Source organism: Pantherophis guttatus, chromosome 2, assembly GCF_059756535.1.
Source record: "Pantherophis guttatus breed Tessera chromosome 2, ASM5975653v1, whole genome shotgun sequence".
NCBI classification, from domain to species: domain Eukaryota; kingdom Metazoa; phylum Chordata; class Lepidosauria; order Squamata; family Colubridae; genus Pantherophis; species Pantherophis guttatus.
The window spans coordinates 273,924,038-273,936,604 of record NC_142064.1 but is presented as its reverse complement, the minus strand read 5'-3'; the positions used below and the strand labels follow the sequence as shown (position 1 = coordinate 273,936,604).

The following is a 12,567-nucleotide window of genomic DNA, read 5'->3' as shown; positions in this document are numbered from 1 at the left end:
AAATATTGTATCTATTTCAAGTAATACCCAGGAAGAACCTACTTCAAAGATCTCAACAAAATGATATCAAAATACATCTGACAAGGAAAAAGGGCAAGAATCAAATTGAAACATCTTCAAGACACTAGAGAGAGGGGTGGCCTAGGATTACCGGACTGGCAAATTTATTATAAAGCAGCATCACTTACATGGATAAAAGATTGGATAACACTAAAAAACAAACACATGTTGACACTAGAGGGATTCGATCTGCAGAAAGGATGGCATGCATTTTTATGGGAGAAGAAATTCAGACAACATGAACATTTTAGAAGACATTTCATTAGAGAGGCACTTGCAAAGACTTGGACAGAAATTAGGAAAAATCACTATGACAAAATTCCAAGGTGGCTCTCAACCATGGAGTCCCAACTATATCGAAATGCAATGGACATAGATAAGATGAGAACATACAATGAACTGCTGAACAGTGAAGGAGAAGTGAAGACAAGAGAAGAACTGAAAGACAGGGTACAGACATTGATTGGTCGCCGTATTTACAAATAAAATCAAAACATAAGATGTACATGAAAAAATCTGGAATCCAAAAAGAACAGAACGATTTGGACAAAACTCTATTGGGATCAGATGATACATTAATAACTAAAATTTATAACTATCTACTAAAATACAAATTGGAAGAAGAAGTGGTGAAAGAGAATATGATAACATGGGCGAAAAATTTTGGATATAATATTGAACTCGATAAATGGGAAAAAATATGGAAAGTAAATACCAAAATGACAATGTCTGTACCCTATAAGGAAAATATTTATAAAATGTTCAACAGGTGGCATCTCCCTCCCGCACATTTGGCAAAGATGTTCCCTAACACTACATAGGATTGTTGGAAATGCAGAACGCATAAAGGGACATACTACCACATGTGGTGGTCATGCCAAAAGGCAAAAAAATTTTGGAAAAAGATCCAAAAACAATTAGAAGAAATTATTACCCAGAGAGTGCCATTGAACCCAGAAACATACCTATTAGGAATATTAACAAATCACTATGAAAAAGAAATGCAATATTTGATAATCCATCTCTTGACAGCAGCAAGAATCACATTCACGCAAATGTGGAAATTAGAAGATACGCCATCGGAGGATAAAATAATACAAAAAGTAATGGAATGTGCAGAGATGGACAGATTTACGAAAGAAATACAAGAAAAGGAACACACAGAATACTACCTAGTTTGGCAACGATGGTACGACTGGTTAGAGAAAAGGAAAACGAAATAAAAAATAATTAGTAAGATAGAAAGGGAATACCAACTAAGGAAACAAAAATCAAGAAATAAACCTAATACATTGTTATATAATGAAAGATGTAGATATAGACATAGAGAAATATAGAATACCGAAGTAACCTTCTTTTTTCTTAAGGCTCAAGTTGCAAGACTTGATTTAAATGTATAGTTTGTTTATGTAGCGTATTGTATGTATGTTTTTGTTAGTCTATTTTTAATGAAATATTTTTTTTAAAAAAATATATCTCTTGGATGTTGTGATTTACAGATTATATTAAGAGATGTGATCTTTCTCTTACTGTTGTACAACTGGAATACAAGTTAAAAATATTTTTGCAGAAAGAAGCTGGGACATCAAAGCAGAGAAAGATTAAGACATTCTCAATAAGTCTGACACATCGAAGCAGATAAGCATCCAGTCACACCCCTTTGAAATTTTATTTTTTATTTATTTATTTCATCAAGCATGTGTTTTATGACAGATACAAGTGTAAACATAATTATAAATACATGAGATGGATACGAATAAAAGGGAACATTAGGACAGGGATGGTAGGCACGCTGGTGCATTTATGCACGCCCCTTACAGACTTCTTAAGAATGGGGTGAGGTCTACAGTAGACAGTCTAAGGTTAAAGTTTTGGGGGTTTGTGGAAGAAACCACAGAGTCAGGTAGTGCATTCCAGGCACTGACAACTCTGTTACTCAAGTCGTATTTTCTGCAGTCTAAAGTAGTTTGGATCGGTTTACCATGAGTTTGCATCTATGGTGAGCTCTTGTATTCTTTTGGTTGAAGCTGGAGTATTCATTGGCTGGTAGGACATTGTAGCAGATGATTTTATGTACTATGCTTAGGTCAGACTGAAGACGGTGAAGTTCTAAGTTGTCTAAGCCCAAAATTTCAAGTCTGGTGACATAAGATATTTTGTTGTGAGCAGAAAAGTGGGGGACTCTTCTGGTGAAATATCTCTGGACTTGTTCTATTGTAATAATGTCCGATATGCGGTGCGGGTTCCAGACAAATGAGCTGTATTCAAGGATTGGTCTGGCAAAATTTTTGTATGCTCTAGTTTGCAGTTCAATATTACTGGAGAATAAATTACGCAAGATTAGGTTAACAACTCTTAATGCTTTTTTAGCAATGCTGTTACAGTATTGTGAAGTTTTTAAACGCGGAAATGGATGTACATCTTAGGCTGATATTTACACAAGCAAGATTGGAGTAGCCGGACACAATGGTTAAATATGTACAATTAACTAAGTATATCGACCAGACCTGTATTAGCATCAGAGATAAAATGAAAGAGAGAGATCAGTATCTTGGAATGCACATTAAATGAAAGACTTATTGCAATCCTTATATTAAGACAACAACATATTTCCTCTGTGGACAGAATTTAAAACTTGCATATAATACAACTCTTTACTTAAACAAAATGGTTCAGCTGAAATCTGTAAATATGGGTCTGATTGCCGAAAAATGTAGAGGTGATACAGAAATATGATTTGCATTCTTTACTCTGGTTCTTTAATTTGTCTCTTTTATTGTATTTTTCCTGGTCTTACTAATGTTCTGTGTTTAATATTCTGTACCTTGATATGGTCTACCAGGCAATCAACAATGCAATATTTTAATATGTTCATGACAAAACAAGTTGGATGTATTGAAATCTAATAACTGATCCTAAATACAGCATTCTTCACTGCTTTTTCAGATCCGTTTGACTGCTTCAGAAGTTCTGAGTGATAAAAGTCAATTCCCTTTTTTCTACCACATGCTCCCCAAATTTGGGATTCTCTACCCAGGAATTGTCCAACTGCTCCTCCATTTCAAATGGACCTTGATTGGTCTCTCTGCTTCAAACACAGAGCATGGAGAGAATTTCATGAGGATCTTGACTCCTATACTTATCAGGAATGGAATCTGTATTCTTATATCACAACAATTGTCAACCACTACACCTACAGCAATGCTTAGGGATGCTATCTCTAAGTGGAGGCAAGTCAATGTCTTTGTTCACTTCGTAGAATATTTTTCTGTTTGGGACAGAATTCATCTTTTCCATTCAACACTTAACAGTTTGCCAGAACCCATTGAAGGGAAAGTCTGGATAAATGCAATCTTTGGGGAATTGGAAATAAGAAGACACCCATTTCTCAAATATGTCCTTAGTGTTTGGACCTATGACTTTCAATGGAGAAAAAGGCCAAATGATAGTTCCTTTGATCAAGATCTCCTTGTGCAACCACAGTTTGGAGATCAATCACTTCACTGTTCTTTTTCAGAAGACATCATTTCTGTCAAAGGCCGGAGAAGATGCATTCAGAAATCACCACTGAAGACCAACGTGGAAAGAAACAAGATGTGGAACCGATATAACCGCCTTGTTTACACTTTGATTAATACTCTGGCCCATGCCTTGAATGCTGCATATTCCTCCATATCCAAGAGGAGAAGAAAAGAGGGAGAAGAGAGGCTGGGGACTCAAAGGCTGCAGGCATGGCAGGTATGGGGTCCTGACAATGATCCATCAAAGTTACTTTCTCTGGAGAAGGAATACAAGGGAGAAAGGAAACTATCTCAACTTTTTGTGCTTGAAAAGGCCAACAAGTTTGGCCCATATAATCACTTGTGGATAATTTTCCAAAGAGCGGGTACCATGACGTATGAGAATAGAATAGAATAGAATAGAATAGAATAGAATAGAATAGAATAGAATAGAATAGAATAGAACAGAATAGAAAATAACAGAGTTGGAAGGGACCTTGGAGGTCTTCTACTCCAACCCCCTGCTTAGGCAGGAAACCCTATACCACTTCAGACAAATGGTTGTCCAATCTCTTCGTCAAAATTTTAAGTGTTGGAGCATTCACAAGTTCTGGAGGCAAGTTGTTCCATTGATTAATTGATCTCACTGTCAGGAAATTTCTCCTTAGTTCTAGATTGCTTCTCTCCTTGGTTAGTTTCCATCCATTGCTTCTTGTCCTGCCCTCAGGTGCTTTTGAGAAAATCTTAATTCCCTCCTCTTTGTGCCATCCTCTGAAATATCAGAACACTTTGTACTTTCACAATTGCAAAATCCTGTTATGGTAGCATTACAATAAAGTAGAATTAGCTCATCTGGCCATATTTCGTTTCTAGACTACCTGGGACAACATTAGCCTCACAACTTTCTTCCTGACAAATCCATGCTTTACGGTAATTACCCTGTTGTTTTCAAGGGCTTTATGAATAATCTTTGCATTTGTCTGTTTGTTCAATTTATTTGTGACCCTTCTGATATTTTATCAATTTTATCAATTATTTATTTTATCAATATATTGTTTGTCAATATATCATTGACAAAATTTGCTAAGCCTTTCTTTTTCTCTTTTGAGGACAGTGATAGCACTTGTTCTCTCAACTCAGGATATTTGCAAGTTACACAGCTTCAGTAGAAAAATTCAGTTGTGAAAAGAACATGTGGAATAAGAAACCAAAGTTTCTCCTTTTAAGATTCTTGGATGTTTCATTCCAGCTTCATCCCTTTCTGAAGAAGAATGAATTTTGCAATCTTTCCCCTTTTAAACTGTACTTAGACCAAAATGGTGATATAGCAGCAGATCTGCACATTAGAAGCATGTTAGTTTTTTCCGGGGAAGATCCCATCAGTAAACAACTAGGCAGTTTTGAAAGACAAAGAACAATTATCAGTCCAGATGCTCTTTCACAGCTAAAGTTGCTCAACAAGGTGGGTGAAATATCGATGTCATTTCTCTGTTTTCCAAAGCCTTGAGACACATTTCAAGTGGCTAAGCCTATTCACCAAATACAATGACCTTCAGTGAGAATTGAATGTGGGGAGTAGAACCCTTATAGTTTTCTTAAATGGCTTGGGAGGCTTCAGTGCAATTGGTAAGGTGTCCTTCAGATTAGTGGTGGAATTCAATTTTTTTTACTACCGGCGGGTGTGGCAGGGGAAGGATACTGCAAAATCTCCATTCCAACCCCACTCCAGGGGAAAGATATTGCAAAATGCCCATTCCCACCCCACTCCAGGGGAAAGATATTGCAAAATCCCCATTCCCACCCCACTCCTGGGGGATGGATATTGCAAAATCTCTATTCCCACCCCTCTCTGGGGCCAGCCAGAGGTGGTATTTGCAGGTTCTCCGAACTACTCTGGTACCGGTTCTCCAGAACCTGTCAGAACCTACTGAATTGCACCCCTGCTTCAGATGCTGTAATATGGAACACTGTTTTAAATTGACTCAGTTGTGTCCAACATAGGTGATGATTCTCTAGGACACAAATCATGGCTATTTTGTGTCCCCTATGCAATCTGGTATCAAAACTGGTGAAAGGGGACATCAGGTGTTGTGGGTTTTAGTGCTGATAGCATCAACTTGTCTTTTTTCCTTGCCTAAGATAAGCAAAATACAATAAAAGCCTTTTGTCCAATGCCAAAGTTCCCAATGCGGTGAAAGAGGCAAGAATAAGTCTAATCAAGACTGGACATACTTCTTGTTGACGCCATTGGGGAAAATTTGCTCTGAATTCAGGTTTATTTTGCCATGGTTGGGCAGGTTTATAGTCTGTGATGTTCTTAAATAGAACATACATAGTCAGAGTTGGCTATAGTTGTCTGTCATGCCAAGTAGATAGAAGAATAGATCTTCCGCTCCTGGGGAGAAAGTCCAAGGCTTTCCATTCATCTAAAATGATAATGACTGTTCTGATGTGCCCTGAGTGAGAAAACTAAAGCACTGAAACAAGGTTTGATTCAAAGAAAAGAAAAGCCCTTCTTCATATTGGAAGAAATGAGGGACAATTTGGGGGGAAAAATTGGTTTTTAGCTTATCACTTCATATGGAACATCCTTGAATGCAATTGTTTATTTTCATTGTTAGACATGTTAAATCTCTCTGGGAAAAAGGAGGGTCCCAATTTAACCAATAATAAATGTAGCTCTGTCTTTTCATGCCAATTGGTGTCACCTAATTGTAGTTTTTCAACAGAAAAGACCTTTTTTCGGATTGACTTCAGAAACATCTTTTTTTGTCACAGGGATCATATTCACGTCCCATGTGATACAGCAAAAAATGCCTGACTAACCATTTTAGAGGAACACATTCTGAGGACTCACCTCCATCTCATCTCATTCCAGTTCTGGAAACTAGGCAGTCAGTTTTAGTCTTAGTTCACCAGCATGGTGACCATATAAAATTATCAAATAAGCATATCAATAAAAAAAGAACAGATGTATTAAGGTTGACAGCCCTAATCTGTAATGTTTTCCTTTATATCTTAATTGGGAAGTTTTCCTTTATACCTTAACTTTCAAGTAGGGCTGGCTTTGCAATGATACATGTAGTCCAGAAGAAACCTTTCCAGATCCAACTAGTCAGAAGTGTCTTTCTTCATCACAGTTTTATTCTATTTTGATAAATTTAATAAAATAAAATTTTAATAAACTTTTCACAATAAATTTCAATCTAAACGTTCATATGACTAAAGTATCTTAATTCATGGGTACATGAAGAGAGGAGGAATATATGCTAATATAACCATGTGGGGGAACCACTAGTTATTAATGCTTAAATCTTTCCTCCATTGCTTCTCTCCAGAATTTATTACTTAGAAATGCCCTTTCTTGCAATGTGATAGAACAAAAGCAAAAGGGAGGAACTAAATGAAGAATCTGCAATAATTGTCTCTCTTGCAACATTGGGAGACTTCTAAAGATTTCTTATTTACCTAAGTGAAGTCCATCAACTACTTGACTAAGGATCATGTTTACCTCCATTTTTAATTGATGGTTAGTTCTAACATACTTCATTTGTCATTCCTTGTTTTTCTTCTTAGTCTCTGCCTCAGTCCAAATGTGTGGAAAATTGCCGGCCTGGATTTTTCAAGAGGGCTCGGAAAGGAGAGCCAGTTTGCTGCTATGACTGTGTTCCTTGTCCGGAAGGGACAATCTCCACTCAGGAAGGTGGGTGACACCACAAAAAAGGGTACTGGATTATAAACGAAAGCATTTTGATCAATGTGTGTGTGTGTGTGTGTGTATATATATATATATATATGTAGGTCTTTGGTTATTCGGGTCTTCTCCCACGTAAAATTGGAAGTGTCTTGGCGACGTTTCGACGAAGTCTCATTCGTCATCTTCAGGCTGGTGTTCTCGGCTTTGTGCTTCCAGGAGCAATGAGACTTCGTGGAAACGTCGCCAAGACACTTCCAATTTTCCGTGGGAGAAGACCCGAATAACCAAAGACCTACATACAAACACCCGTGAAAACCTGAGAATATATATATATATATATATATATATATATATATATATATATATATATATATATATATATAATAAAAGTGTAAACTTAATTATAAATACATGAAAAGGATACGAATAAAAGAAAACATTAGGACAGCGAAGGTAGGCACGCTGGTGCGCTTATGCACGCCCCTTACAGACTTCTTGGGAATGGGGTGAGGCCTACAGTAGACAGTCTAAGGTTAAAGTTTTGGGGATTTGGGGAAGAAATCACAGAGTCAGGTAGTGCATTCCGGGTGTTGACAACTCTGTTACTGAAGTTGTATTTTCTGCAGTCTAGTTTGGATCAGTTTCTGCAGTCTAGTTTGGATCGAATTTGAATCTATTGTGTGCTCTTGTATTGTTTTGGTTGAAGCTGAAGTATTCATTGGCTGGTAGGACATTGTAACAGATAATTTTATGTACTATGCTTAGGTCAGACCGAAGATGGCAAAGTTCTAAGTGGTTCTTCATTTTCAAGGTGCCCAATTTCCTCCATAATAGGAGGAATAAGAAAAAGATCTTGAAGGATGAGGTAGGAAGAGATAGAAGGACATGGTGGATTATGCATGGTTACTTGTGCCAGAGGAAGTCTCTCTTTTCTTGCCAGTTTGGAGCTGTCCTCCCATTTTTACCAAATTTATATTGCTGGCATCCCACACAAAGGGTCTCTGGGTGTCATCCAATTAAAACAACAATTAAACTGGATGACACATTAAATACCATGATTACAAGAGGGAAATACATCAAGATTTTACACAGGACACAACCAGCACACAGGGCTCTGGTACCACACAATGCCCAGGCCTGTTGAAAGAATACAATTGAAAAGAATTTGAGGAAGCCTCAAGGATAGTGGCAATCTGACCTTGGGGGTAGTTAATGCCTTTTTCCCCCAGGAACGGTGGTCCCACCATTTGCTTTGAAGGATGCGATTATGCACCTCATTCTAAAGAGGCTCTCCACCGACCCAACCATCTTAGACAAATTTTGTCCTGAGTACAATATTTGTTAAGAGTTTGTTGAGAGCATGATTGTCATTCCGGTACAGTACTGGTGGCTGAGGCACAGTTCCAAGATGGCACTGGTTGCTTTCACAGATGATCTCTGATAGGAGCCCTGCAAATATTCTGACCCTTCTGGATTTCTCAGTGGCTTTTGATAATATAAATCATTATATCCTTCTGAACAGGCTTCAGGGTTTGGGAGTGGAGGTGGGGTTTTCCAAAGGTTTTCCTTTATTGATGGTTGATTTCAGTTGATGGGTTCTTAGGGAATAGAGGAGAAAACCTAGGCCCTGCAATGGGGCATCTCTCAGGACTGGAGTCTCTCTCTTTTATCTTTTATGTGAAATTGATGGGTGAGGTCATTTGCTGCCATGGGCTTGTTATCAAAGTACACCACCCATGGCTTGTTAGATGGTAGTATTGTGATGCTGAATATGACATCCATAGAAGATCTTCCTTGAAAGGTGAAAAGAGATATAAAAGAACTTTCTGTTTTCTCAGATACTGAAAAATGCACCAAGTGCCCAGATGATCAATATTCAACTGAGAGCAGAGTCCAATGTATCCCAAAAAGAATAACCTTCCTCTCCTATGAAGAACATCTGGGCATTATCCTGGTGTCCATTGCCCTACTCTTGTTCCTATCCACAGGATTCATTTTAATCATATTCATTAAATACCTTGAAACTCCCATTGTCAAAGCCAACAACCGGGACCTCTCCTACATCCTCCTGGTCTCCCTCTTGCTTTGCTTCATGTCCTCATTTTTCTTCATTGGACGACCAAGGAAAGCCACCTGCCTTCTCCGACAAACTGTGTTCAGTATTGTCTTCTCAATAGCTGTGTCATCTGTGTTGGCCAAAACTATCACAGTGGTGCTGGCATTCTTAGCCTCAAAACCAGGGAACAAAATGAGAAGATGGTTGGGGAAGAGCTTGGCCAACTCTATCATCCTTTCTGGTTCTGCTGGACAAATTTTCATCTGTGCCTTATGGCTGGGAATTTCTTCCCCATTTCCTGACTCTGACCTTCACTCCCAGCCTGGAGAAATCATCCTTCAATGCAATGAAGGCTCTGTCACCATGTTTTATGTTGTCCTTGGCTATATGTGTTTCTTAGCTGCCATTTGCTTCACTGTAGCTTTCCTGGCCAGGAATCTGCCTGGGGCCTTCAATGAAGCCAAGCTGATCACCTTCAGCATGCTGGTCTTCTGTAGTGTTTGGATCTCCTTCCTGCCCACCTATCTGAGCACCAAAGGAAAGTCCATGGTGATTGTTCAGGTCTTCTCCATCTTGGCCTCCAGTGCTGGACTGCTGGGCTTCATCTTCTTCCCCAAATGCTACATTATAATCCTGAGGCCAGATCTAAACATTAAGGAAAGTCTAATGATAAAAGTAGGGAAATGACTGTGATATTGTTTCTTAGGCATGTAACATTTAATTTTTTCATTGCAATTCTTGGGCTTTTGTATTCTTCCTTTGCATTAATGTGACAATTAAGGTTATTTAAAACTGAAGGAAATAAACATATAAAGACTGTAAGACTAATGAAATTAAATTCCAACATAATCATCAAACAATAAAATAAACAATTAATAATTAAAGTTGTCATGCAGCCAGAGATGAACAAGCTAAGAAGTAATAGTTATATTAAGTAAAAACAGCTGAATAGAAGAGAGAAGTCTCCCCAAAGAGAGAGGGAAGGAGTCGTTTGCCTGAGGTGTCTTGAATATGAAACTCTAAATCTGTGTGAACATGGACACTTTCTCTCTACTGTATGTGATTTTCTCTTGAAAGTAGATGTGAGCAGTGGAAACTGGGTATCAAGATCATGCAGATGACTCCTCATCCAACACTCTGGTTGTCTACATCAGTTATTTCTGGAGGTGTTAGGTGAATTACAGATCTTATGGGACCTCAGAATTCCATGACTCCCAAAAAGCAGGAGAGGCCTTATCTGCAGTCCGTTTCCAGAGTGACAAATTATCCACAAGAGTTTAGTCCAAAATATATCTGAGCTGAAGTGCAGGATTCACGATGTGACTCTTTAGAGTTTAAACTTTTGTCCGTCACAAAGCCTGCTGAACAATCATGCCCCTTTTTATCCCTTGTGGAGTTTGGCTCAGTGACTCAGCTCAATCCCTGGCCCTCCCCGTTGCTGCGCATAATTCTCCCTCCGACGCTGGCTGGGATCAAGCCAGGATTCATCATTATCACTCTCTATCAATGGGTGCTCCAAAATGCCTTCCTCCTGGCCTGTCAGATGTAAATGCCTTATTCTATAATGTGTAAATAGTATATGAATGGGATATCAGGGGTTAACTTATCCTTCTATTCTTAATGTATTCATATTTCACCACTCCCTCATATAGCTCCACCCACTGTATATATAAGGAGCCACCTTCACCCTTTTCCTTGCTTCTATCTGTGAATATTCAGTGAATATAGAATGCCTATTGTAAATAAAAGGAAGTATATTTAAACCTTTAACTCTTACTATTATTATTGAGTCCGATCCTAAAAATATTGCAACAAGCTGGTAGCAGAGGATGGTTAATTGACTCAATAAAAACTTAAAAATGTCTAAGAAAGATAGGCCCAACACCAGGGCCTACAGCAAAGAAATAGAAACAGAACAAGAAATAATCAACGAATCCACAAACGCAATTTCGAGAGAATCCGAAGAATACATCACTGAAGACGAAGAAATAAGAGATGAAAATGATGACCAGGAAGAAATCGAAATAGAGAATAACGAACTCAGGTCAGAGATATTAAAACTATTAAAAAGAAGAATGATGAAAGCCTCATCGCGAACCTCCAAGAAATGCTAAAGAACAGCGGAGCAGCGAGAGAGAAAAACATCACTAATGAGAAATCTAAAGACACAAAAATAGTGAGTAATACGACTGCAGAGAAAGTCATTACGAAGAAGAAAAAATGTGCTCCGGCGCGAAATTTTAAATGGCAGCCATCTTGGTTTCAACAGACCTCCGAGATGAGCGAAGCAGAGCCAATCAAAATGCTCAGTTCAAAATTTCTGGCGCGAAAAACGTTATCAGACAACGAAAATGAAAAAGAGGATTCAAACTCATCGGAAGAGTCAGAAACAGAAAGTGAAGATGACCCAACAAGATCCCAAGTAAAGTCAGCAATGAAAACGCTTTTTGCTGCATTTGGGCCAAAACTAAAAATTACCAAAGAGCCACCGAAGAAGCGAGCGAGCAAGCCGACACCTCAAGACCTGCCCGCTCCCATCCTGACTTCGAGAGCGACGACGCCCGAACCCAGAGAGCCTTGTCGATTCCATCCTACACCACAGACCGAAGCAAGTGCCAACGCCCCCAAAAGAAAAAGAAGAGCAGCCGCCGTCGTCAGAACTCCCAAGGCCGAACCAGAGACCGACTCGTCTGAAGAGGAGCGGAGCAAACGAGCCGCAATGGAGAGAACCTTCCACGACGCCGCCGAAGAAGAAATGAACAACGCGCATGCGCAAAACTATGCAGATGGTCCGGGAAGACATGAACTGGCGAGAGAACCGCGCAGACTCGTTGCGAGCATCCCCATGCCGTTTTGCAATTTTCTACACTTGCGAGACCACGGACTATCTCAGGTTGTAAGTAATGGACAAAATAATGTGGGAAACTTACCCAGCGACTTCCCAAAACTAAGGGTTGATGGCATTAATTTGCAAGAATGGTATCAACAGCTCCAGGTTATATTTATGAAAGAAAATTTACTATTTTTTATCACTAGTCCCCCAAAAAGACCTTGGACTTTAAAAATAGATTGTTTACACCATAGGGCATTTTTCTTAATAATATCTAGTGTGTCTCCTGCAATGTATCATAGCATCAAACCAAACCTAACTGTTTCAGAAATTATTCAATGCATGTTTAATTTGTTTCACAGCGACAGTGTAGCTACCACCACAAGAATGTCTAAGGATTTCTTTTCATCTAGGGTGAAACCAG

At 38.8% G+C, this 12,567-nt stretch overlaps 1 protein-coding gene across 1 annotated transcript; it reads left to right on the top strand.

Moving 5' to 3' along the window:
- Positions 1-399: 399 nt before the first annotated feature.
- LOC148115924 (vomeronasal type-2 receptor 26-like) lies at positions 400-10,000 on the top strand. Its single transcript, XM_087885295.1, has 4 exons — positions 400-510; positions 4,810-5,022; positions 7,137-7,263; positions 9,096-10,000. The coding sequence occupies exons 1-4, from the start codon at positions 400-402 to the stop codon at positions 9,998-10,000; spliced, it is 1,356 nt and encodes a 451-aa protein (XP_087741421.1).
- The last annotated feature ends 2,567 nt before the right edge of the window (positions 10,001-12,567 follow it).

Bases quoted from the DNA above. Each gene is read 5' to 3' on its own strand.
- LOC148115924 (XM_087885295.1), top strand. From the start codon at position 400: ATGGAGTCCCAACTATATCGAAATGCAATGGACATAGATAAGATGAGA. The intron at 5,023-7,136 runs GTGGGTGAAATA...TTTTCTTCTTAG, and splicing joins AGCTAAAGTTGCTCAACAAG to TCTCTGCCTCAGTCCAAATG. The intron at 7,264-9,095 runs GTGGGTGACACC...CTGTTTTCTCAG, and splicing joins GACAATCTCCACTCAGGAAG to ATACTGAAAAATGCACCAAG.